The sequence below is a fragment of the Saccopteryx bilineata genome, chromosome 10 (assembly GCF_036850765.1).
Source record: "Saccopteryx bilineata isolate mSacBil1 chromosome 10, mSacBil1_pri_phased_curated, whole genome shotgun sequence".
Lineage (NCBI taxonomy): Eukaryota > Metazoa > Chordata > Mammalia > Chiroptera > Emballonuridae > Saccopteryx > Saccopteryx bilineata.
The window spans coordinates 8,693,379-8,720,572 of record NC_089499.1 but is presented as its reverse complement, the minus strand read 5'-3'; the positions used below and the strand labels follow the sequence as shown (position 1 = coordinate 8,720,572).

The following is a 27,194-nucleotide window of genomic DNA, read 5'->3' as shown; positions in this document are numbered from 1 at the left end:
AGGGTGTCCAGGAAATGTCAGGTGCAGTGTGGAGCCCTTAAAAATTGAAACTGAGTTCACTGTGGCCCTGGGTGCCTCGGCACACAGTTTGGAAACCCTAGTCTTATCTCACGTCATGTCTCTGATTAAGCTCTGAGTGATACACACATAATCCCATAGAATTTGGGGTCTATTTTCTCCCTGTCTTTGTCTTCTGCGTATATATTATAAAATATGAACCAGAAGATTACATATTTTTCTTTTTTATTTAACATTAAAAATACAAGGATATTCACGTCAATAAAATTTTTAAGAAGTCATTCATGCGTGTATCCTAGCTCATACTTACAGCATTTATTTAACCCTTTCTCAGTTAACGAACATTCCAGATGTGCTGCATGTTACCATTATCTGTGACGATTCATGGACAGAGGATTACCAGATGTACTTTCTAAATGATCTTGATACCCATTGCCAAAGTGCCTTTCAGAAACGCTGCACTGATTTACATTTCCATCAGAAATACGTGACAGGGACTCTGTTGCCGCATTCTTACCTGCTCTGGGTATTTTCATCAATAAAATTAAATGACATCTGGTTATCATCTTAACAACCAAAAGAAATGTTTCACTGTCATTGGCATGTCTTTGATTACTAATTGAGATTTCAAATTAATAGCTATGGCATTTCTTTATGACCTATCTATTAATATCTTTGTTAATTTTTTTTCATATTTGGGCATATAAAATAATTATATGTGATAGAAAAATCCTGGTGGCTCTGGGTCCTGAGCCAACTCAACTGTGGAAATCACTGCTTCCAAGCTCACTGGTGGTGGGGGTAGTGGTGACGGGATGGATGCTCAGTGGCTTTGTTTACAAATGTTTATTTTCACAAATCTGTAACTCTGTTTGGTCAAAGCCCTTGGCTGGCGCCATTTGTTCGTCATCCGGAATGACCTAGTTCACTCATTCATCTCCCGGGAGAAGTTCACAGAGAAGACTCAAGCCCTAGATGGGATCCACCTCAACCCCACATGGCATCGCTCCATGCCGGGTCAGTGGTCACAATTTGGCCGGGACACTGAAGCTTCCTCCCCTCAAGGAACAGCCACCATGCCTGCCAGGTCAGTCTTGCTGGTACCTGAGTCTGAACCCATCGGAGAGTTCCTGCTCCCCTGAAGATGGGGACATGGAGCTGGCCTTGTCCTGGTTCTCGGTGTGGAAGAAGGGGAGCCATTTCCCTGGGCTCGGGGACAGGAGCCTGTGGAACAGCTGACGCAGGTACTCGCGGAACTTCTCTCCAACAAAGACGTAGATAATGGGGTTGACACAGCAGTGCATGTAGGCGATTAACTTTGTCACTTGACTGGCCAGGAGTAGATCTTGGTTCTGCTCACAGGTATTGTGTAAAAGATTGTCTTTAAAAGCAGAAATAAACATACTCAGATTGAAGGGCGTCCAAAAGAGAAAAAAGATGATCATGATGACAAAAATCAGACGGATGGCTTTGGACTTCCTCTCATTGGGCCGTCTGAGCAGAATCTTTATGATCCCCGTGTAGCAGACGATCATGATCACCAGAGGCAAGACCAGCCCCAGGATGTTCAGTTTCAGAGCCAGGAACCATCTCCAATAATTGTAGTATGCTAAAGGGATGAATGAGTTGCAGATGTAAAGACCTCCATAGTTTAGGGAAACCGTAAAGTAAAAGTCCGGGATGGCAGTCATGATGGCCAGGACCCAGCTGACTACGCTGGTGATGATACCAAATGTGACGGTCCGGACCCGCAGGGCTAACACAGCATGGATGATGGCCAGGTACCTGTCGATGGTCAGCAGGATGATGAAGAAGATCTCGCTGTACTGACCTACGTAATAAAGCCCCGACAGCAACTTGCACATGACATCGCCGAACACCCAGTTATCTTTTCGATAGTAGTGAATCCAGAAGGGCAGCGTGAAGAGGAAGAGCAGGTCAGAAATGGCCAGGTTGAGAACGTAGATGTTTGTAATGTCCTTAAGCCTCTTGTGTTGCAAGAGGACCAGGACCACCAGGATGTTGCCGACCAGGCCAATGACAAATATTAGGGAGTACAAAGGGGGCAGCAGCTGAGCTCCAATATACTTTACAGTTTCATATTGGCATGAAGTTGGGTACCTCGAGTTGGATTCTGTAGTCCAGTCATTGTTGACTTCTGTGGTCCCGTCATAGTCCATTGAAACATTTGGAATTTCCAACCTGTTTTCTGCCATGGGTCCAGGTAAGTGGTTTCTGTATTTACTTTGGTGGTAAAGGCAGGGGGCTCTGGACAACAGAGACAAGGCAGTTATTATCTGACATCAACCACTTGACAACCGTTTATTGAGTGAAAATTGCCTACTTGTAACCATGTGCTGGGACGCAACCTTAAACAAAGTGGACCCAGGTCTTTTTTACTGTCAAGGAAATTGTAGTTTAATGGGGGAAGGAGTTGTCGAGGGAGAGACAATAAACAAATGAGTGCACAAACCATGAAGTCAAACACTTTGGCAATGACTGTTGGGAAGGGAATGTCTGGTGGATGGAGCACCCAGACAAAGGGAGAGCAACCTCATTCTTCATCACCAACGCTTCCCTCATGATTCCCACGGACCTGCCATTGGACTCAGTGTTAAAGAATCTGGGAGGGTCCCATTTAGGTCTCCCAATTTAGACATGATGACAGAGAAGTTCACAGTGGATAGGACACATCTGGTAAAATGAGAGCTGGAGCTCAAATCCAGTGTGTATCATTCTCACATCCTCTCTTGAAATGACTTAAACTGTTTGCCTCCAATCACAGAGCAGGGACCTTGTATTCGGAAGTGTACACAGGGCATGGGAAAGGAACCAGTCCTGGCTGAGAGTCAAAAACTTACCAATGGATCTCCATGGCTTTTGGAACTAAGAAGGTTCTTTGCTGAGGTGACATGGGACACTGAGGGCACAAGAAAATGTGTGGTCATTAGATGTTTTTTAGTTGTTACAAAGCATAGGGGATGTTCCTATCATTTGGTTAATAGGGCAAGAATGTCCTACCGTGCACAAATTATCCCCACTGATATTCATTAGTATTGTCACAGTGAAATCCTAGGAGGGCAAACCATCCCTTGGTAGAAAGTACTGAGGACACCAGAGTGTGCTCAGCCTGGCCAACTGCACATTAGGTGTGTCTGACAGGATACAGGCAACACTATCATTAACTCTATTGGCCTCCTGTGAGAGCTGTGAGGACTCAGGGGAAAGTCAGGCTGGGGGCCTGGGGAACCTCATGAGAAGACAGGGGTTCTCAGGAGGACTGGCTCAGAATAGCCTGAAGCCAGTGTTGCATAACCAGGTGAAATCTGGAATTCTCTGATATGCGCTCTGGAATAGTTTATTCAATGTTCCCTCGAAAGAAACAAACACAAATGAGAAAGCACCACTAGATGGCTTGCCTTACAGGACTCTGCACACCTGCTCTTCAGCCCTCTTTCCAATCCTTTCTGACCACTAACTGAAGACGCCTCCCCAAACAGACCATGGGTTTTGGTGTAACCGACCAGCTGTGTGCACTTGAAGAAGTTCATGTCTCTCCCTGAGCCTCAGTCCCTCTTCTGTAATGTGAGAAAGTATCCGTTATCCTGAAGGATTTCTGTAAGGTAAGGTATGAGAACAGCCAACGCTGGCCCTTGCCAGGACATTAGTAAACATCAGGGGACCTCCTTCCTTACAACAACCCTTCCCTGAGGACTCTAGCTATGAGAAATGTCCCAGTGTCCAATCCTATTCTGGCTGATGTCCCCTGCCCCCCAAGTTCCCCCACCAGGTCTCTCTGTGGTTAATCTAGAAAGGGAATTCTGCTGGATGATGTACAGTAGTGGGAGCTGCATTTTCAGATTGTCATTATGTTGCCACCAGTCTGAAAGCTTTGACTCAAACACCAGTCATGTAGCAGGACTTGCCTACATCATAATTCCCTTCACCCCGGAGTCTCTGGGGCTCTTCCTTTTGCACCGCTGCGTGAATGTTTCCTGCTGAGGAACTTACATTTCTGCAGTGGCCTTAGAAACTTAAGGCCCATGGGGGGGTGGATGTTGGACGCCTCAGCTGGGGCCCTATGGTTTCCTGCCAAATCCATTGCTCTGGGTCACTTCTCCACCTTTGGCCTAGCCCTGTGACTGAGGAATCAGCCCTCTTCCTGGAAAATCCCGGGCTGGACGACACTAACAAAGCCAAGTTGACAATTTCTGATTTCTGCTGCCACAGCCAGGGTCAGCAGAATGGCTGGCAGTCAGCATCATGGGGACCACAGGGCTTAAAGTGGAAGCAACAGACAGCTGGAAGCACAGGAGCAACTCGTGCAACACTGACCCCGGGAGCCCTGTCTCTGGGGAAACTTTGGCAGAGGAGAAGGCACATTGAGTCAGCATCGTCAGATGCCATTAAACAAAGTAACCTGCATCCCCCTGACCTCGACTCCATTCACTGTTTTCCCTACAGGTGGGCACCATGTAATAACACTGCTCCCCAAGGGATTGGGGCTGGGGCAGGACCTCGAAGGAGAAACCAAGGGCCATGTTGCAGCCAACCTGCCGGCCATGCTGTCGTCTGCCTCAAGAGTCTGCCCTAAGGTCGTTGCAGAGTGGTCAGCTCTGGCCCTGGAGCCTGGGACCTTCCGGTGCCAACATGCTGCATCCTGGGAGTAGGGGAGTCTCTGAGCAGGGAGGGCAGTCTGTGCGGTAAAGACACCAGGCCTGAGGTGCGGGGCAGCTGGCTTTTCCTGATTCATAAGAACCAACCGTGTGCATGTGTCCCCAACCCCACAGTCAGCATATTGTAGCTTGAAATCCAGCACAGTGGGTATGTTTACATGCAAAATCAGCCACACTGGAAATCAGGGCTCTCTCTTCAGGACTCTCTTTATGGAATATTTAGCAGCACATCAATGACCTCCCCCTGCAACATAAGTAGCCTAAGAGCTGTCCTGCAGGTCAGACTGGAGACTGAAATGGCGATGAGTGGCCCAGAGCCTGGTGGCTGGCTCTGCACACTCCTGAGAATTTCTCACTCTGCAAATTAAGACTCTAGCAATTTTACGAGGAAAAGGTTGAAGTACAGACCTTCATGTAGCCCCCAAAATCCTCTATTCTCAAAAATAAATTTTGCTGCCTCTCTCTTGGTACACCAGAAGGATGCATCCCAAGAGGTCACCTGGCCAGCCCTCTGCTTTCTGGAGGTGAAATCTACTTCCTCCCAGTCAGCCAGCTGTCTGTGTTTAAGGTCATGGTTCTAATCCTCTTAAGAAGTTGTTCAGTTTCAAACTATTCTGCATCTACAAAGATTTTTTAATTCATATCTTCCTCTTGCCACAGTGACTTCATATACCATGTATGATTTTCATTCACATGGGGGAAAGTTTTGTAAATAATTTCCTCTTATATAGCCTTCCACAGAATGTGCCGCTTGTCCCTTAATACAGAGCCAATTTTCTTAATCAGTCAGTAATGATCCATCATTGAAGATAGCTTTTCTTTTTTTATCAGAATTAAGAGCATATTTCACATCCGACTGCTTATCTTATAAATTCTTCCATTCTCAGCATTGCTACACAGTTCACTGCCTTGCAGGTGCGTCAAGGAGCCATCAGACGCACTGCGTGCACGGATTCACCCGGATTGCCCTCCACAGAAGCCGACAGGACAGAGAAGACAAGTGCCACTTACTCTGCTGTCAAGGGATTCTGTCCACGAAGTCTTTGTTTCTAGAGCTGTTAGTGTCTTCGTTTACACGGTTCCAGGTCCTGATGGAGTAGGAAGTCCCTCACTTGACGATGAGGACAGGACTGTGAGGTTCTCTGTCACTCAGAATGACAAGAAGGAGACAAATTCTTCTCTCTATGCAGCTGGGTGTGCAGAAATAGCCACAATGCCTACCAGTGGCCAGTTCCTGGAGGCTGAGTTCACTCTAAGGATTTTTGTCTGGTCATTTGACGGCACTTCTGCTGGGGAGCTCTGTTTCAAGGGAACTGGGTGCAGGGGGCGGAGTGGTGCGTGGTAGGTGGTCATGAGTTGTTCCCAGAACTTCTAGAACCGCTGAGCTGGGAATGGGGAGCAGTGACTGATGCGGGGTGTGGTCAGTGAGCAGCTTTCTCTCTCTCTCTTTTTCTCTTCCTCCTTCCTTCTGTCTCTCCCTCCCTTACTCTATCACTCTATCCCTTACTCCTACGCTCCAACCCTCCTCCATCCTTTTCTTTCTTCCTTCCTTTTTTTTTTTTTTTTTTTTGAAGATGGGGAGTGGAAGAATTTACACCAGAACACTGGGTCCTTTGTTTCACAAAATGACCAGACTCACAAACCAGGGAGAGGCGGCAGCTTGTCTTTGGCGCCCTTAGTCCTCCACTTCTGATGCTCACTGTCCCCTGTCCCCCTGTCTGTGACCCGTCTTTCCCCAAACCCCACAGCGCTGTTTTCCCTATAGCATCCTCCAGCCTGGAGGCAGTACAGGTCGGTCCAATGGACTGTGGCCTGTCCTCTGAGCCCAGGCTCCGGTTTTATGCAATGGTCCCACACAGGCCAAGTTCAGATCCCAGCCCTCCACTGAGATGTGAGCAGATCACTACCTTTTCCAAGTCATGGCTCTCACTGTAAACCATGTCAACACAATAAATTAAAAATAAATATTAAAATAACAGAAATCATAAATGTGGGCTTGCTTTGAAAAACGTCACTTAGCTACCTCTAAATGCATGCAAAAATGTCAAAGACCGAAGAGTGATAATAGCAAATGAAAATAGGAAGTGGAGCAGTGGGAATTCACTTGCAATATTGAGAGGTATATAATTTATTTTTATAAAAACGTGCTTACGAAAGCTTCGGCAGTATTTTTTATTGGTAAACACTTAACACAAAATGGGACCCATCAATTTTTCTTCTAAATATATAGCCAAAAGGTATGTAAGCATATGCAAATATTATGTACTAGAATGTTCACAGCATATTTTTAAAATCTAAATTTGGAAACAATTGAAATAATAATGAATAATAGAATACATTAATTAATAATTGGAAAAAAAAAAGAAAAATGTCTCTTGTCCCTTCAGGCTCAGTTTTCTCATCTGTGAAAATGAAGACAATAGAGGAGGTGCCATCACGGAACATCCCATGAGTCTGCTGGGTGGGGTCTCCCCCTTTGGCAGCCTGTCTACAGAGAGATGGCGGGAGGGAGAGGCAGGAAGGGAACCGGATTGACAGCAATGGCTACAGGCCCGGGATCGTGCCGCCTTTGTACGGACAGCATGGCGAGGGGCACATCAGTGACGAGCCTCTTAAATCTGGCAGTCCTACGTCCAATCCCAGGTCTACCTTTTACTGATTTCGGGAGTTATTTATGCTTCCAATTGGCTCTTTCCTCTTCAGTAAAGCAGGGTTATAATGCCAACATTATAGAGAGTATTAGAGGGAGATACATAAACACACACATGAATAAATAATGATTTGGTGCAGTGCTCGAGACATTATAGCTGCCTGTCTTAATGTGGGGTCTCCCTCAAGGTGAAAACCATGAGTCACGGATGCAGGTGCACGCAGTGTGTCTTCACGGGTCCCAGAAAACACCGCAGGGGAGGGGATTGTGGGACAGGAAAAGGAAGGAGCTGATGATGACAGTCACAGAGTCCCTGCTGCTGTGGGCAGCGGGGTTTGATCATGCTGGGAACTCAGAGGCACTGCAGGGTCATCCGACTTCAGGCCTGAGTGGTGAGGACACCAGGCAGTGTTCATGAAATCTGGACCTGCCCACAGCAGGTCGAGAGCTGCTTCCTGTGCTATTCTGGCTTCCTATCCGCCCCGCTCGCCAGGCAGGGAGCCTCGTGTTGTCGGAGGGGCTGCAGCGTGTAGACGTGCATGCTGAGGGGCGTGCCCACGGAGTGCTGAGGAGACTCAGATGCACACCAGTGTTGGAACAGCTGAGCTCCCTGCCCTTTCCCCACTAGGGCACTCTGCCAAGTGGACATCAGTCAGCCCTACCCCGCAACAGGAAATGGAAGGTCTGTGTGTGTCTGCTTATCTGCTGTACTTGGCTGGCAGGTCAGTTCCAGAAAACGAAGCCTGTGACACCTGCCTCTTCCTTGGTCATATCTACAGTAAGAGACATGGTAACTAGCTGTGATTCTTGACCAGCTTTCCAGCTCTGCTCTAGGTTCCTGTGGCCCCCACGACACAGACAGGACATGCCAGGCACATATACTTGTTCACTTCACTTGTATTTATCGAGTACCCATGACATACCAGGCACTATAAGTGATAGGGATGTAGCGGTGACCGAGAGAGACTGATACAGTTCTTCAGGTGCCCACGGCTTAGCCAGCCTCACAGACTATTAAGCAAGTCACTGCAGTAAGGAACAATGAATGTCATGGCCGGGGGATACCCTGGTCCAGGGATGAACGCCCCTGGATAGGAGGGACACGGAACTACCTACAGCAGGGTTTCTCAAAGTTTGGAACCCAGAGTGGCAATATCTACACCCAGCAGAACTTACAAGTAATGTGAATTCTAGGGTCCCATTCCAGACCTACTGAATTAGATGTTCTGGCTTCAACAGGACCTCCTCGTGATTCCGATGCTCGCTAAGGTTTGGGAACCGTGGATCTAGACTTTCACTGGCCTTTGTCTGCAGGCCCTGAGGGATCTCTCCCCGGGAGAGCTGGGCTGGTCCGCATGTGAGCGGGAAGATGTCTTGTGCTTATAGCTGGAGGCCTAAACAAGCTGCTACTCAGTGGGCTGTCCCCTCCCCCATACCCACACCCCGTCCCCTAGGGCTTCATGGTGAGAGGCGTATGCGCACGCACACACACACAGACACACAGACACACTGGTTTGTACTTTTCATTTTTAACACAGGTGGGGCATGTGATACACATTGTTCTTCGGGACATCAAAGTAATGCAGGGAAATGCAGTTCCCAGAGCCCTTAAGGACCCCGTACTTTTCCTTAGTGACCAGAGGGCAAAGGAAGAACCGAACTGTTCCCCTCATAAGTGATTACATTCAACAACTGCAGTGATTTTGTCTATAGCTGCTTGAAAATACATACAAATTGAAAAATATATATATTTTATTTTATTTTAAATAATCCATGCCAATGGGATTTGTAGGCCTGGTGGGAGGATGTTGGAATCCGTGGGACACTGTCCCCTCAGTTCCTGTTCCACACTGATTTATCTCAAACCACCGTAAACCCGGCTTTGCAGAGACACGCCCACTTTGAAAGGAATGCACCACAATCTAACATTGAAACTGTGAACTTTCTGCCACTTGTAGTTCCCAGGGTGTCCAGGAAATGTCAGGTGCAGTGCGGAGCCCTTAAAAATTGAAACTGAGTTCACTGTGCTCCCTGGGTGCCTCGGCACACAGTTTGGAAACCCTAGTCTTATCTCACGTCATGTCTCTGATTAAGCTCTGAGTGATACACACATAATCCCATAGAACTTGGGGTCTATTTTCTCCCTGTCATTGTCTTCTGCATATATATTATAAAATATGAACCAGAAGATTACATATTTTTTCTTTTTTATTTAACATTAAAAATACAAGGATATTCACATCAATAAAATTTTTAAGAAGTCATTCATGCGTGTATCCTAGCTCATACTTACAGCATTTATTTAACCCTTTCTCAGTTATCGAACTTTTCAGATGTGCTGCATGTTACCATTATCTGTGACGATTCATGGACAGAGGATTACCAGATGTACTTTCTAAATGATCTTGATACCCATTGCCAAAGTGCCTTTCAGAAACGCTGCACTGATTTACATTTCCATCAGAAATACGTGACAGGGACTCTGTTGCCGCATTCTTACCTGCTCTGGGTATTTTCATTAATAAAATTAAATGACTCTGGTTATCATCTTAACAACCAAAAGAAATGTTTCACTGTCATTAGCATGTCTTTGATTACTAATTGAGATTTCATACTAATACCTATGGCATTTCTTCTATGACCTATCTGTTAATATCTTTGTTAATATTTGATAATTGGACATATAAAATAGTTATATATGATAGAAAAATCCAAGTAATTATCCTACCGATTTGTAAAATTTCCTGATATATTAGGGGAGTTGACAGTAGCATCTTGGTCTTAATTTTTAGTATGTTACATACATATTTTGTCTGTGTTAACATTTTTGTATTTTATGTTTTATAATGTGTGTTGATTTATAAGCAGGCTAATTTCTTTTCCAGTAAAATACTTTTCATATTCAAAATTTACTTACACTCCACCTAATTATTTTTTCAAATTCGTTTTAAATTTGCTAAAAATTAAAAGTTAAGACAAACTGCTTTCAGGGTTGTACGGAAGCTACAAAGTGATTTGGTGCTGGCCTTCCAAGTCCCTGCCAGGCATTTTAATTAGGCCTGTTTCCCTGGTCAAACTGACCATCTTACTTGGCACCTGACCCATCTAAGCACATGGAAGGATGTGGGTGGCAGGCTCTACTCACAGCGGTCTTATATCCCTGGTCTCAGCCCCACTCACCCTACTCGGGCTCTGTGTGTATCCCTGGGGCTGTCACCTCACTGAGCACAGGGCTCTTGGAGAACGCCCCTCCCACCTGCACCCGTGTCCCCCAGGGTTGCTTTGACGGGAGCAGGTCCTCAGTCACCACGTGGGAGTGAATTGATTTGTGCGAGCACCATGGGGACACGAGTCAATCTGAGTGCGTCTGTGCCATGGATTTCAGTGCCGACACCATAAACAATGCTTTGTAATAATGTATGGAGCTGGAAACTTGATTGAACACGCTTCTACTTAGAGCAGAAGGGTGAGAATAGTAGTACATTTCTGTTATAATCATGAATGTGCACAAGAGAAAACATTAAACTAAAAAAAAGTTCATGAAAAATGTACATTGTCAGTAATGGGATAGAGGAATTTAGGGGAGATTTTGATTTCTGGGTTTTTGAAATAATGACTGTACTTTCTCCATTGCTATTTACAAATGTACAATTTTTTATACACAAAGTCTGTGTCTGGCCCTTGGCCTGAACTGTTTGATTTCAGTAAGTATAAAAATTGTCTCTAACAAAAGTTCCATTGCCAGGGACAGTTTCCTAATTCTATTTTCCATTAGGTCTCAAGTTCTGCCATCAGGAGTTCTGTGTTCCTCAGGGCTTCCAGCAGCCTGAACCCTGTGGGGGAAGGGGGGCGACTCAACTGTGGAAATCACTGTTTCCAAGCTCACTGGTGGCAGGAGAGAAGTACGTGGATGCTCAGTGGCTTTGTTTAGAATTGTTCACAGTCACAAATCTGAAACTATTTGGCCAAAGCCCTTGACTGGCGCCATTTTTTCCGTCATCCAGAATGACCTAGTTCACTCATTCATCTCCAGGGAGAAGTTCACAGAGAAGACTCAAACCCCAGAGGTGATCCACCCCAACCCCAGGTCCTGTCACTCCCCGCTGGTCAATGGTCACAATCTTGCCGAGACACCCAAGCTGCCTCCCCTCCAGATATAGTCACCGTGTCTGGAAAGTCATTCTTGCTTGGACCTGAGTCAGAACCCATCAGAGAGTTCCTGCTCCCTAGTGCAGGGGACATGGAGCTGGCCCTGTCCTGGTTCTCACTGTGGAAGAAGAGGAGTCATTTCCCGGGGCTCAGGGACAGGAGCCTGTGGAACAGCTGACGCAGGTACTCTCGGAACCTCTTGCCAACAAAGACATAGATGATGGGATTGACACAGCAGTGTATGTAGGCGATCACCTCTGTCACTTGACTGGCCAGGAATAGCTGTTTGATCTGCTCACAGTTACTATTTAACAAAGTGTCTTCAAAAGCAAAAACAAACATACTCAGATTGATGGGCGACCAAAATAGAAAAAAAATGATTATAATGACAAAAATCAGACGGACCGCTTTGGACTTCCTCTCACTGGGTCGTCTGAGTAGAATCTTTATGATCCCCGTGTAGCAGACGATCATGATCAGCAGAGGCAAGACCAGCCCCAGGATGGTTCGTTTCAGAGGCAGGAACCGTTTCCAGTGTTTGTAGTACTTATAAGGAATATTGAAGGTGCAGATGTAACAACCTCCAAATCTCTGGGAATCCATAAAGCAAAAGTCTGGAATTGAAGTCAGGAAGGCCAGGACCCAGCTGACTATACTGGTGATGATACCAAATGTGACGGTCCGGACCCGCAGGGCAAACACAGCATGGACGATGGCCAGGTACCTGTCGATGGTCAGCAGGATGATGAAGAAGATCTCGCTGTACATACCTACGTAATAAAGCGCCGATAGCAACTTGCACATGACATTGCCGAACACCCAGTTATCTTTCCAATAGTAGTGAATCCAGAAGGGCAGCGTGAAGAGGAAGAGCAGGTCAGAAATGACCAGGTTGAGCAGGTAGATGCTGGTTATGTTCTTGAGCTTCTTGTGTTCCAAAAAGACCAGGACCACCAGGATGTTGCCGACCAGGCCAATGAGAAATACCAGGGAGTACAAAGGGGGCAACACTTGAGCTCTGAAAGACCTTAAGGTTTCATATAGGCACGAGATTGTGTCCCCATAGTTGACTTCTGTGGTCCCATCATAGTCCATTGAAATGTTGGAAATTTCCATCCTGCTTTCTGCTGTGGGTCCAGGTAGATGGTTTCTGTATTTATTTGCTGGTAAAAACAGTGGGCTCTGGACAAAAGAGACAAGGCAGTTATTATATGACATCAACCACTTGACAACTGTTTATTGAGAGAAAAGTGCCGACTGTGAACCATGTGCTGGGACACAACCTTGAACAAAGTGGCCCCAGGTCTTCTTCACTGTCATGGAAATTGTAGTTTAATGGGGGGGGGGGTGTGAGGTGGGGGGGAGGTGATGGCAGTAAACAGATGAGTGCACAAACCATGAAGTCAGATACTTTGGCAATGACTGTTGGGAAGGGAACGTCTGGTGGATGGAGCACCCAGACAACGGGAGAGCAACCTCTTTCTCCATCACCAACGCTTCCCTCATGATTCCCACAGACCTGTCATTGGACTCTGTGTTAAAGAATCCGGGAGGGCGCCGTTTATGTCTCTCATTTTAGACATGATGACAGAGAGGTTCACCGTGGATCAGATACATCTGGGGACAATGAGAGCTGGAGCTCAACTCCTGTGTGTACCATTCTCACGTCCACTCATGTAAACACTTGAACTCTTTGCCTCCAATCACAGAGCAAGGACCTTGCATATGAAAGTCCACAGAAGGACATGGCAAAGGAATCAGTCCTGGCTGAGAGTCAAAAACTTACCCATGGATCTTCATGGCCTTTGGAACTAAGAAGATTCTTTTTTTTTTCTGAGGTGAGAAGTGGAGAGGCAGACAGACAGACTCCCACATTCACCCAAACTAGAATCCAATCGGCAAGCCCACTAGAGAGTGATGTTCTACCCATCGGGGGCATTGCTCCATTGCAACCAGGGCCATTGTAGCACCTGAGGTAGAGGCCATGGAGCCATACTCAGCACCTGGGTCAATTTTGCTCCCATGAAATATTGGCTGTGGGAGGGGAAGAGAGGGAGGGAGAGAAAGGAGAGGGAGAATGGCGGAGAAGCTGATGGGTGCTTCTCCTGTGTACTCTGGCTGGGAATCGAACTTGGGACTTTCACACATGGGGCCGACACTGTACCAATGACACAACTGGCCAGGGCTCAAGAAGGTTCTTTGCTGAGGTGATATAGGGCACTGCAGACACATGAAACTGTGTGGCTATTTGACTTTTTTTGGTTGTCACAAAGCCTAGCAGATGTTCCTATCATTTGGTTGACAGGGCAAGGATGTCTGACAATACACACATTATCCCACCCAATCCTGGCAGTGCAGCCACAGTGAAATTCTAGGAGGCCAATTTATCCCGTAGTTGAAGACACTGAGGACACCAGAGTGGGCTGAGTCTGGCCCACTGCACGTAGCCCAGACGGGACACAGGCAGGACTACAGTAACTCTATCGGCCTCCTGGGAAAGAGGTGAGGACTCCGGGGAGAGCCAGGCTGGGGGAGCGGGTGACCTGGTGAGAAGCAGGGGGGTCTCGGGAGGACTGGCTCAGAACAGCCTGAAGCCATGCGGTGTTGCACATCCAGGTGGAAGCTGGAATTCTCAGAAATGAGCTCTGGAATAGTTTACCCAATGTTACCATGATGCAAATCAACACAAATGAGAAAGCACCACTAGATGGCTTGCCTTACAGGACTCTGCACACCTGCTCTTCAGGCCTCTTTCCAATCCTTTCTGACCACTTACTAAAGACTCCTCCCCAAACGGAGCATGGACTTTGGTGTAACCGACCAGCTGTGTGAACTTGAAGGAGTTCATCTCTCTCCCTGAGCCTCAGTCCCTCTTCTGTAATGTGAGACAGTGTCAGTTAGCTTGAAGGACTTTTGTAAAGTATATCAGGAGAAAAGCCACCTCTGACTCTGGCCAGGACATTAGTAAGTGAAAGGGGAACTGCTTCCTTACAACGACCATTCGCTGAGGACTCCAGCCGCCATGAATGTCTGAGTCTGCAATCTCATTCTGGCTGATGTCCCCTGACCTCCATGTTCCCCAGCCAGGTCTCTCTGTGGTTAATCTAGAAAGGGAATTCTGCTTGATGATGGACACAGTCATGGGAACTGCATTTTCAGATTGTCATTATGTTGCAAAGATTTGACTGAAACACCAGTCATGTAGCAGGACTTGCCTACATCATAATTCCCTTCACCCCGGAGTCTCTGGGGCTCTTCCTTATGCACCTCTGAGTGAATGTTTCCTGCTGAGGAACCTACATTTCTGCAGTGGCCTTAGAAACTTAAGGCCCATGTGGGGTTGGGTGTTGGACATCTCAGCTAGGGCCCTATGGTTTCCTGGAAAATTCATTTTTCTGGGTCACTGCTCAACCTCTGGCCTAGCCTGTGACTGAGGAATCAGCCCTCTTCCCGGAGAAACCTGGGCTGGACGTCACTAAAAAAGCCAGGTTGACAACTTCTGATTCCTGCTCCCACTTCCAGGGCCAGCAGATCAGCTGGCAGTCAGCATTATGGGGACCACAGAGTTTAGAGTGGAAGCAACAGGCAGCTTGAAGTACAAGGAGCAGCTCGTGCAACACTGACCCAGGCAGCCACGTCTTTGGGGAAACTTTGGCAAAGGAGATGCCATGTTGAGGCAGCATCATCAGATGCCTTAAACAAAGTAACCTCCATCCCCCCCGGCCTCCTACTCCATTCACTGTTTTCCCTACAAGTGGGCACCATGCAATAACACTGCTCCCCAACGGATTAGGGCTTTGGTGGGGCCTTGAAAGAGAAACCAAGGCTCAGGTAGTAGTGAACCTGCCAGCCATCCTGTCTTCTATATCCAGAGTCTGCACCAAGGTCGTTGCAGAGTGGTCAGCTCTGGCCCTGAAGCCTGGAACCTTCCAGTGCCAACATGCTGCATCCTGGGAAGGTGAGCCTCTGAGCAGGGAGGGCAGTCTGTGCGGGTAAAGACACCAGGCCTGAGGTGCGGGGCAGCTGGCTGTTCCTGGTTCATAAGAACCAACCATGTGCATGTGTCCCCAACCCCACAGTCAGCATATTGGTAGCTTGAAATCCGCCACAGTGGGCATGTTTACATGCAAAATCAGCTACACTGGAAATCAGGGCTCTCTTTTCGGGAAAGCTCACTATGGACATTTCAGGAGAGCTCATTGCAAAATATTTAGCAGAACATCAATGCTCACCCACCGCCCCGCCAGTATGAATAGCCTAAGAGCTGTCCTGCTGGTCAGAGTGGGACAAAAATGTCAATGAGTGGCACACAGCCTGGTGACATGCTATGCACACTTCCAGGAATTTCTACTCTGGAATATGAGACTCTCCAGATTTCGGGGAGAAGCTATTTAAAAAGATAACTCCAAGTAGCTGCAACCCCTGTATACTCAGAACAAAATTCTGCTTCCACTTTCTTTAGTAGGACAGGAAGGATGCATTCCAAGAGGTCACCAGGCCACTTCCCTGCCTTCAGGGGATGAAATCCTAGCTCCTCCAAAGGCAGCTTGCAGTCTGCATTTTAGGATCCTAGATCCTAGTCTTCTTAAGAAGGGGGTAACGTTTCAAACCGTCCCACATCTGCATAAACTTTCCTATTCATCTCTCCCTCCTGCTACAATGACTTCACACACCATGTATGATTCTCATTCACAAGGGGAAATTTTTCAAGTTATTTCCTCTAGATCAGCCTTCCACAGAAAGTGCCTCTTCTCCTTAACGCTGTGTCAACGTTCTTATCAGTCAGTCCCATCATTCAAGAAAGCTTCTCTTTCTTAACAACAACAACAGAAACTTATTTCACATCTGATTACCCGTCTTATAAATCCTCCCATTCTCAGCATTGCTACGCAGTTTGGTGCCTTGCAGGTGCATCAAGGGACCATCAGACGCACTGCGTGCACAGATTCACCCAGATGACCCTCCACAGAAGCCGACGGGACAGAGAAACAAGTGCCACTTACTCTGGTGTCAAAGGATTTTGACCACGAAGTCTTTGGTTCTAGAGCTTTTAGAGTCTTTGTTTTCAAGGTTCCAGGTCCTGATGGTGTAGGAAGTCTTTCACTTCCTGTGTTACATGGAGACACGACTCTAGGGATCTCAATTACTGAGAATGCAAAGAAGGAGGCAAATTCCTCTTTTTACATAGGTGAGTGTGCGGGAGCAGTTAGGACACCAACATTTCCTGGATGCAGAGATCCATTTAAATATTTTCCTGTGGTCACATGGCAGCACTTCTCTCTGTGGGCTCTGTCTTAAGGGCATTGGGGGAGGGCGATGAGGTAGCGTTGTTTGGGGTGAGGCAGGTGACAGTAAGGTGTCCCCAGAACTAGTTGAGCAAATGAAGGCTGGGAATGGGAGGGGGACTGATGCAGGGAGGGGGTCTCCTAGTCAGTAAGCAGCCTTTTCTTCTTCTTCCTTGTTTTTTTTTTAAGATTGTAAGTGAAAATATTTAAACTGGATCCCTGTTCCTCTGTTCCTCAGAATGACCTGCTAGTAAACCAGGGGGAGTCGGCAGCTTCTCTTTGGGGCCCCTAGTCCTCCACTGTCACTGCTTACTGTCCCTCTGTTCTCCCCTGTATGTGCGCCCCTCACTCCCCCAAACCACAGAGCTGTTACATCCAGAGGAGCCTCCAGCCCGGAATGAATACAGGTCTGTAGGATGGAGTTTGCCGTCTCTCTGAGCCCAGGTTTCTGTTTTCTGCATTGTCCAACACAGGCCAAGTCAAATCCCAGCCCTCCAATTGAGATGGGGGCTGATCACTAGCTTTCCTGTGTCCTGGCTCCCCCTCCATCAAATGAGAACACTGGGTGCTTAGGCTCAAAGGAGGATGCACAAGGTCAGCTTGTATGAGCATTGGGGTCAAGAAAAATGACTCATACATGATGGTAGTTCTGCCTCTCCCCACAGCAGCCACCAACTGCTCTGTGCTGGTGTCTCTTTGGGTCCCAGCTGCTTTTCTGTAGAACAGAGAGTCTGCTTACCTTTCTCATAGGCGTGTTTCAAAGTACCTTGCCGAAATAATATGTTACCATGCTTTGAACATGTCCCTTCAGGCTCAGGTTTCTCATCTGTGAAAATGAAGACAATAGAGGAGGTGCCATCGTGGAACATCCCGTGAGTCTGCTGGGTGGGGTCTCCCCCTGTGGCAGCCTGTCTATAGAGAGATGGCGGGAGAGAGAGGCAGGAAGGGAACCAGATTGACAGCGATGGCTACAGAGCTGGGCACGTGCCGCCTTTGTACGGACAGCAGGGCGAGGGGCGCACATGAGTGACGAGAATCTCACATGTGACAGTCCTGTTTCCCATCCCAAGTCTAAACTTACTGATTTTGGCATGTTATTTAATCTCCCAAGTGTCTCCTTTTTTCTTTTGTAAGGCAGGGTTTTTATGCCAACTTTACAGAGAGGACTCAGGTTAGATACATACACACACACATGAATGAATGATTTGGTGCAGTGCTTGAGACATTATAGCTGCCTGTCTTAATGTGGGGTCTCCCTCCCAGATGCAAACCATGACCACGAATGCAGGTGCACGTAGTGAGTCTTCAGGGGTCCCAGGAAACACTGCAGGGGGCGCAATATGGGACAGGAATAGGAAGGAGCTGATGATGAGAGTCACAGTGTCCCCTCTGTTATGGGCAGCATGGTTGGTCCTGCTGGGAACTCAGCGGCCCCGCAGGGTCATCGGACTTCAGGCCTGAGTGGTGAGGACACGAGGCAGTGTCCATGGAATCTGGACCTGCCCACAGCTAGCCGAGAGCTGCTTCCTGTGCTATGCTGGCTTCCTGTCAGCCCTGCTCCCCGGGCTGGGAGCCCCGTGTTGTCAGAGGGGCTGCAGCGTGTAGACGTGCATGCTGAGGGGTGTGCCCATGGGGTGCTCAGGAGACTCAGATGCACGCCAGTGTTGGCACAGCTGAGCTCCCCCCTCCCCCACTAGGGCACTCTGCCAAGTGGACATCAGTCAGTCCTACCCCGCAACAGCAAATGGAAGGTCTGTGTGTGTCTGGTTATCTGTCGTACTTGTTGGGTGTCAATTCCATAGATCAAAGCTTGTGACACCGGCCTCTTCCTTGGTCATGTCTACAGTAAGAAACATGGTCACTAACTGTGATCCTTGACCAGCTTTCCAGCTCTGCTCTAGACTCCTGGGGCATCCACGACACAGACAGGACATGCCAGGCACATATACTTGTTCACTTCACTTGTATTTATCGAGTACCCATGACATGCCAGGCACTATAAGTGATAGGGATGTAGCGGTGACCTAGAGAGACTGGTACAGTTCTTCAGGTGCCCACAGCTTAGCCAGCCTCATAGACTCTTAAGCAAGTCAATACAGTAAGGAACAATGAATGTCATGGCCGGGGGAATAGCCTGGTCCATAGATGAATGCCCCTGGATAGAAGGGGACACAAACTATCTACAGCAGGGTTTCTCGAAGTTAGGACTCTAAGGCGGTAACATCAATACCCCCCAGAACTTGCAAGTAATGTGAATTAGGAGATCCCTTTCCAAACATACTGAATCAAATGTTCTGGCTTTAACAGGACCTCCTCGTGATTCAGATACACGCTCACATTTGGAAACTGTGCATCTAGACTTTTACTAGGCCTTTCCCTCCAGGCCCTGAGTGATCTCTCCCCGGGAGAGCTGGGCTGGCCCGCATGTGAGCGGGAAGACGTCTTGTGCTTATAGCTGGAGGCCTAAACAAGCTGCTGCTCAGTGGGCTGTCCCCTCCGCCATACCCACACCCTGTCCCCTAGGCTTCATGGTGAGAGGCCTGTGCACACACACACACACACAGACACACACTTTTGTACTTTTCATTTTTAACACAGGTGGGGCATGTGATACACAGGGCTCTTGGAGAACGCCCCTCCCACCTGCACTCGTGTCTCCCAGGGTTGCTTTGACGGGAGCAGGTCCTCAGTCACCACGTGGGAGTGAATTGATTTTTGCAAGCACCATGGGGACACGAGTGAATCTGAGTGCGTCTGTGCCATGGATTTCAGTGCCGACACCATAAACAATGCTTTGTAATAATGTATGGAGCTGGAAACTTGATTGAACGCGCTTCTACTTAGAGCAGAAGGGTGGAGAATAGTAGTACATCTCTGTTATAATCATGAATGTGCACAAGAGAAAACATTAAACTAATAGAAATTTCATGAAAAATGTACATTGTCTGTATTGGGATAGAGGGATTTAGGGGAGATTTTGATTTCTGGGTTTTTGAAATATTGATTGTACTTTCTCCATCGCTATTTATAAATGTACAATTTTTTATACACAAAGTCTGTGTCTGGCCCTTGGCCTGAACTGTTTGATTTCAGTAAGTATAAAAATTTTCTCTAACAAAAGTTCCATTGCCAGGGACAGTTTCCTAATTCTATTTTCCATTAGGTCTCAAGTTCTGCCATCAGGAGTTCTATGTTCCTCAGGGCTTCCAGCAGCCTGAACCCTGTGGGGGAAGGAGGGCGACTCAACTGTAGAAATCACTGTTTCCAAGCTCACTGGTGGCGGGAGAGAGGTACGTGGATGCTCAGTGGCTTTGTTTACAATTGTTCATAGTCAGAAATCTGAAACTATTTGGCCAAAGCCCTTGGCTGGCACCATTTGTTCCGTCGTCCAGAATGACCTAGTTCACTCATTCATCTCCGGGGAGAAGTTCACAGAGAAGACTCAAGCCCCAGAGGTGATCCACCTTAACCCCAGGTCCTGTCACTCCACACTGGTCAATGGTCACAATCTTGCCGAGACACCCAAGCTGCCTCCCCTCCAGATATAGTCACCGTGTCTGGAAAGTCATTCTTGCTGGGACCTGAGTCAGAACCCATCAGAGAGTTTCTGCTCCCCTGTGGATGGAGACATGGAGATGGCCCTCTCCTAGTTCTTACTGTGGAAGAAGAGGAGCCATTTCCCGGGGCTCAGGGACAGGAGCCTGTGGAACAGCTGATGCAGGTACTCTCGGAACCTCTCGCCAACAAAGACGTAGATGATGGGGTTGACACAGCAGTGTATGTAGGCGATCACCTCTGTCAATTGACCGGCCAGGATTAGCTGTTTGATCTGCTCACAGTTACTGTTTAACAAAATGTCTTCAAAAGCAAAAACAAACATACTCAGATTGATGGGCGTCCAAAATAGAAAAAAAATGATTATAATGACAAAAATCAGACGGACCGCTTTGGACTTCCTCTCACTGGGTCGTCTGAGAAGAATCTTTATGATCCCCGTGTAGCAGACGATCATGATCAACAGAGGCAAGACCAGCCCCAGGATGGTTCGTTTCAGAGGCAGGAACCGTTTCCAGTGTTTGTAGTACTTATAAGGAATATTGAAGCTGCAGATGTAACCACCTCCAAATCTCTGGGAATGCATAAAGCAAAAGTCTGGAATTGAAGTCAGGAAGGCCAGGACCCAGCTGACTACGCTGGTGATGATACCAAATGTGACGGTCCGGACCCGCAGGGCAAACACAGCATGGACGATGGCCAGGTACCTGTCGATGGTCAGCAGGATGATGAAGAAGACCTCACTGTACAGACCTACGTAATAAAGCCCCGACAGCAACTTGCACATGACATCGCCGAACACCCAGTTATCTTTTCGATAGTAGTGAATCCAGAAGGGCAGCGTGAAGAGGAAGAGCAGGTCAGAAATGGCCAGGTTGAGCAGGTAGATGCTGGTTATGTTCTTGAGCCTCTTGTGTTCCAAAAAGACCAGGACCACCAGGATGTTGCCGACCAGGCCAATGAGAAATACCAGGGAGTACAAAGGGGGCAACACTTGAGCTCTGAAAGACCTTAAGGTTTCATATAGGCACGAGATTGTGTCCCCATAGTTGACTTCTGTGGTCCCATCATAGTCCATTGAAATGTTGGAAATTTCCATCTTGCTTTCTGCTGTGGGTCCAGGTAGATGGTTTCTGTATTTACTTTGCTGGTAAAAACAGTGGGCTCTGGACAAAAGAGACAAGGCAGTTATTATATGACACCAACCACTTGACAACTGTTTATTGAGTGAAAAGTGCCGACTGTGAACCATGTGCTGGGACATAACCTTTAAGTAAGTGGCCCCAGGTCTTCTTCACTGTCATAGAAATTAAAGTTTAATGGTGTGTGTCTGAGGTTAGGGTGAGGTGATGACAGTAAACAGATGAGTGCATAAACCATGAAGTCAGATACTTTGGCAATGACTGTTGGGAAGGGAACGTCTGGTGGATGGAGCACCCAGACAAAGGGAGAGCAACCTCATTCTTCATCACCAACGCTTCCCTCATGATTCCCACGGACCTGTCATTGGACTCAGCATTAAAGAACTGGGAGGGCACCATTTATGTCTCCCATTTTACACATGATGACAGAGAGGTTCACCGTGGACCAGATATATCTGGGGACAATTGAGAGCTGGAGCTCAACTCCTGTGTGTATCGTTCTCACGTCCACTCATGTAAACACTTGAACTCTTTGCTTCTAATCACATACAGGGACCTTGATATGAAAGTCCACAGAAGGACATGACAAAGGAATCAGTTTTGACTGAAAGACAAAAGCTTACTCATGGATCTTCATGGCCTTTGGAGCTAAGAAGATTTTTTTTTTCTGAGGTGAGAAGTAGAGAGGCAGACAGACAGACTCTCACATTCGCCCAACTAGAATCCAATCGGCAAGCCCACTAGATGGTGATGTTCTTCCCATCGAGGGCATTGCTCCATTGCAACCAGAGCCATTCTAGCACCTGAGGTAGAGGCATGGAGCCATATTCAGCACCTGGGTCAATTTTGCTCCCATGAAACATTGGCCGTGGGAGGGGAAGAGAGGGAGAGAGAGAAAGGAGAGAGAGAATGGTGGAGAAGCTGATGGGTGCTTCTCCTGTGTACTCTGGCTGGGAATCAAACTCGGGACTTTTACACATGGAGCTGACACTGTACCAAAGACACAACTGGCCAGGGCTCAAGAAGGTTCTTTGCTGAGGTGATATAGGGCACTGTGGGCACATGAAACTGTGTGGCTATTTGACTTTTTTTAGTTGTCCCAAAGCCTAGCAGATGTTCCTATCATTTGGTTGGCGGGGCAAGGATGTCTGACAATACACATATTATCCCACCCAATCCTGGTAGTACAGCCACAGTGAAATTCTAGGAGGCCAATTTATCCCGTAGTTGAAGACACTGAGGACACCAGAGTGGCTGAGTCTGGCCCACTGCACGTAGCCCAGACGGGACACAGGCAGGACTACAGTAACTCTATCGGCCTCCTAGGAGAGAGGTGAGGACTCAGGGGAGAGCCAGGCTGGGGGAGCGGGTGACCTGGTGAGAAGCAGGGAGTTCTCGGGAGGACTGGCTCAGAACAGCGTGAAGCCATGTGGTGTTGCACATCCAGGTGGAAACTGGAATTCTCAGAAATGAGCTCTGGAATAGTTTTACCCAATATTACCATGATGTAAATCAACACAAACTAGAAAGCACCACTAGATGGCTTGCCTTACAGGACTTTGCACACCTGCTCTTCAGCCCTTTTTTCAATCATTTCTGACCACTTACTGAATACGCCTCCACAAACAGAGCATGGGCTTTGGTGTAACCGACCAGCTGTGTGAACTTGAAGTTCATCTCTCTCCCTGAGCCTCAATCTCTCTTCTTTAATGTGAGAAAGTATCAGTTACCTTGAAGGACTTCTGTAAGGTATAATAGGAGAAAAGCCACCTCTGACTCTGGCCAGGACATTAGTAAATGTAAGGGGAACTGCTTCCTTACAATGACCATTCGCTGTGGACTCCAGCTGCCATGAATGTCCGAGTCTCCAATCCTATTCTGGCTGATGTCCCCTGTCCTCCATGTTCCCCCACCAGGTGTCTCTGTGATTAATCTAGAAAGGGAATTCTGCTTGATGATGGACACAGCCGTGGGAGCTGCATTTTCTGATTGTCACTATGTTGTCACCAATCTGAAATCTTTGACTTAGACACCAGTCATGTAGCAGGACTTGCCTGCATCATAATTCCCTTCACCCCGGAGTCTCTGGTGTTCTTCCTTATGCACCGCTGAGTGAATGTTTCCTGCTAAGGAACTTACATTTCTGCAGTGGCCTTAGAAACTTAAGGCCCATGTGGGGTTGGGGGTTGGACACCTCAGCTAGGGCCCTATGGTTTCCTGCCAAATTCATTTCTCTGGGTCACTCCTCCACCTCTGGCCTAGCCTGTGACTGAGGAATCAGCCCTCTTCCCAGAGAAACCTGGGCTGGACTACACTAACAAAGCCAGGTTGACAACTTCTGATTCCTCCTCCCACTTTCAGGGCCAGCGGATCAGCTGGCATTAGCATCATGGGGACCACAGGGCTTAGAGTGGAAGCAACAGGCAGCTTGAAGTACAAGGAGCGGCTCGTGCAACACGGACCCCAGGAGCCCCGTCTTTGGGGAAACTTTGGTAAAGGAGATGCCACATTGAGGCAGCATCGTCAGATACCATTAAACAAAGTAAACTGCATCACCCCTGCCTCCTACTCCATTCACTGTTTTCCCTACAAGTGGGCACCATGCAATAACACTGCTCCCCAAGGGATTAGGGCGTTGATGGGGCCTCGAAGAGAAACCAAGGCTCAGGTATTAGTGAACCTGCCGGCCATCCTGTCTTCTATATCCAGAGTCTGCACCAAGGTCGTTGCAGAGTGTTCAAATCTGGCCCTGGAGTCTGGAACCTTCCAGTGCCAACATGCTGCATCCTGGGAAGGTGAGCCTCTGAGCAGGGAGGGCAGTCTGTGCGGTAAAGACACCAGGCCTGAGGTGCGGGGCAGCTGGCTTTTCCTGGGTCATAAGAACCATCCGTGTGCATGTGTCCCCAACCCCAGAGTCAGCATATTGGTAGCTTGAAATCCACCACAGTGGGCATGTTTACATGCAAAATCAGCAACACTGGAAATCAGGGCTCTCTTTTCGGGAATGCTCACTATGGACATTTCAGGAGAGCTCATTGCAAAATATTTAGCAGCGCATCAATGCTCACCCACCGCCCTGCCAGTCTGAATAGCCTAAGAGCTGTCCTGCTGGTCAGAGTGGGACAAAAATGTCAATGAGTGACACACAGTGGTGACATGCTATGCAAACTTCTAGGAATTTCTACGCTGAAATGTGAAACCCTCCAGATTTGGGGGAGAAGCTATTTAAAAAGATAACTCCAAGTAGCTGCAACCTCCGTATACTCAGAACAAAATTCTGCTTTCACTTTCTTTAGTAGGACAGGAAGGATGCATTCCAAGAGGTCACCAGGCCACTTCCCTGCCTTCAGGGGATGAAATCCCATCTCTTCCAAAGGCAGCTTGCAGTCTGCGTTTTAGGATTTTAGGATCCTCGATCCTAGTCTTCTTAAGAAGGGGGTAACGTTTCAAACCATCCCACATCTACATAAACTTTTCTATTCACCTCTCCCTCCTGCTACAATGACTTCACACACCATGTATGATTCTCATTCACATGGGGAAATGTTTCAAGTTATTTCCTCTAGAACAGCCTTCCACAGAAAGTGCCTCTTCTCCTTAACGCTGTGCCAACGTTCTTAATCAGTCAGTCCCGTCATTCAAGAATGTTTCTCTTTCTTAACAACAACAACAGAAACTTATTTCACATCTGATTGTCCATCTTATAAATCCTCCCATTCTCAGCACTGCTACCCAGTTCACTGCCTTGCAGGTGAGTCAAGGGACCATCAGACGCACTGCGTGCACGGATTCACTCAGATGACCCTCCACAGAAGCCAACGGGACAGAGAAACAAGTGCCACTTACTCTGGTGTCAAAGGATTTTGACCACGAAGTCTTTGTATCTAAAGCTTTTAGGGTCTTTGTTTTCCAGGTTCCAGGTCCTGATGCTGTAGGAAGTCTTTCACTTCCTGTGTTACATGGAGACAGACTCTAGGGTCTCAGTCACTGAGAATGCAAAGAAGGAGGCAAATTTCTCTTTTTACATAGGTGAGTGTGCGGGAGCAGTTAGGACACCAACATTTCCTGGATGCTGAGATCCATGTAAACGTTTTACTGTGGTCACTTGCGGCACTTCTCTCTGTGGGCTCTGTCTTAAGGGCATTGGGGGAGGGCGATGAGGTAGCGTTGTTTGGGGTGAGGCAGGTGGCAGTAAGGTGTTCCCCAGAACTAGTTGAGTAAATGAAGGCTGGGAATGGGAGGGGGACTGATGCAGGGAGGGGGGTCTCCTGGTCAGTAAGCAGCCTTTTCTTCTTCTTCCTTGTTTTTTTTTTAAGATTATAAGTGAAAATGTTTAAACTGGAACCCCGGGTCCTCTGTTCCTCAGAATGACCTGCTAGTAAACCAGGGGGAGTCGGCAGCTTCTCTTTGGCGCCCCTAGTCCTCCACTGTCACTGCTCACTGTCCCTACTTCTCCCCTGTCTGTGGGCCCCTCATTCCCCCAAACCACAGAGCTGTTTCATCCAGAGGAGCCTACAGCCCGCAGTGAATACAGGTCTGTAGGATGGAGTTTGCCATCTCTCTGAGCCCAGGTTTCTGTTTTCTGCATTGTCCAACACAGGTCAAGTTCAAATCCCAGCTCTCCACTTTAGACAGGGGCTGATCACTAGCTTTCCTGTGTCCTGGCTCCCCCTCCATCAATTGAGAACACTGGATGCTTAGGCTCAAAGGAGGATGCACAAGGTCAGCTTGTATGAGCATCGGGGACAAGAAAAATGTCTCATAGATGATGTTAGTTCTGCTTCTTCCCACAGCAGCCACCAACTGCTCTGTGCTGGTGTCTCTTTGGGTCCTAGCTGCTTTTCAGTAGAACGGAGAGTCTGCTTACCTTTCTCACAGGCGTGTTTCAAAGTACCTTCCCGAAATAATATATTACCATGCTTTGTACATGTCCCTTCAGGTTCAGTTTTCTCATCTGTGAAAATGAAGACAATAGAGGAGGTGCCATCGTGGAACATCCCGTGAGTCTGCTGGGTGGGGTCTCCCCCTGTGGCAGCCTGTCTATAGAGAGATGGCGGGAAAGAGAGGCAGGAAGGGAACCAGATTGACAGCGATGGCTACAGACCTGGGCACGTGCCGCCTTTGTACGGACAGCAGGGTGAGGGGCGCACATGAGTGACGAGAATCTCACATGTGACATTCCTGTTTCTCATCCCAAGTCTAAACTTACTGATTTTGGCATGTTATTTAATCTCCCAAGTGTCTCCTTTTTTCTTTTGTAAGGCAGGGTTTTTATGCCAACTTTACAAAGAAGACTCAAGTTAGATACATACACACACACATGAATGAATGATTTGGTGCAGTGCTTGAGACATTAAAGCTGCCTGTCTTAATGTGGGGTCTCCCTCCCAGGTGCAAACCATGACCACGAATGCAGGTGCACGCAGTGAGTCTTCAGGGGTCCCAGGAAACATGGCAGGGGGTGCAATATGGGACAGAAATAAGAAGGAGCTAATGATAAGAGTCACAGTGTCCCCTCCACAGTGGACAGCAAGGTTTGGTCCTACTGGGAACTCAGCAGCCCCGCAGGGTCATCGGACCCCATGCAGTGTCCATGTAATCTGTATCTGCCCGAAGCTGATCAATAACGGCTTTCTGTGCTATTATGGCTTCCTGTCTGCCCTGCTACCTGGGCAGGGAGCCCTGTGTTGTCGGAAGGGCTGCAGTGTGTAGATGTGCA

General features: G+C 47.8%; 3 protein-coding genes across 3 annotated transcripts; all 3 read right to left on the bottom strand.

Annotated features, from left to right (window-relative positions):
- Positions 1 to 1,037: 1,037 nt before the first annotated feature.
- LOC136313967 (C-C chemokine receptor type 1-like) lies at positions 1,038 to 2,234 on the bottom strand. The gene has a single exon (XM_066244296.1). The coding sequence runs from the start codon at positions 2,232 to 2,234 to the stop codon at positions 1,107 to 1,109; it is 1,128 nt and encodes a 375-aa protein (XP_066100393.1). The 3' UTR covers positions 1,038 to 1,106.
- Positions 2,235 to 11,628: 9,394 nt separating this feature from the next.
- On the bottom strand, positions 11,629 to 12,609 carry LOC136314378 (C-C chemokine receptor type 1-like). Its single transcript, XM_066245178.1, has one exon. The coding sequence runs from the start codon at positions 12,607 to 12,609 to the stop codon at positions 11,629 to 11,631; it is 981 nt and encodes a 326-aa protein (XP_066101275.1).
- Positions 12,610 to 20,424: 7,815 nt separating this feature from the next.
- Positions 20,425 to 21,432, bottom strand: LOC136314308 (C-C chemokine receptor type 1-like). Its single transcript, XM_066245031.1, has one exon. It carries the CDS (start codon positions 21,430 to 21,432, stop codon positions 20,425 to 20,427), a length of 1,008 nt encoding a protein of 335 aa, XP_066101128.1.
- Between the last annotated feature and the right edge of the window lie 5,762 nt (positions 21,433 to 27,194).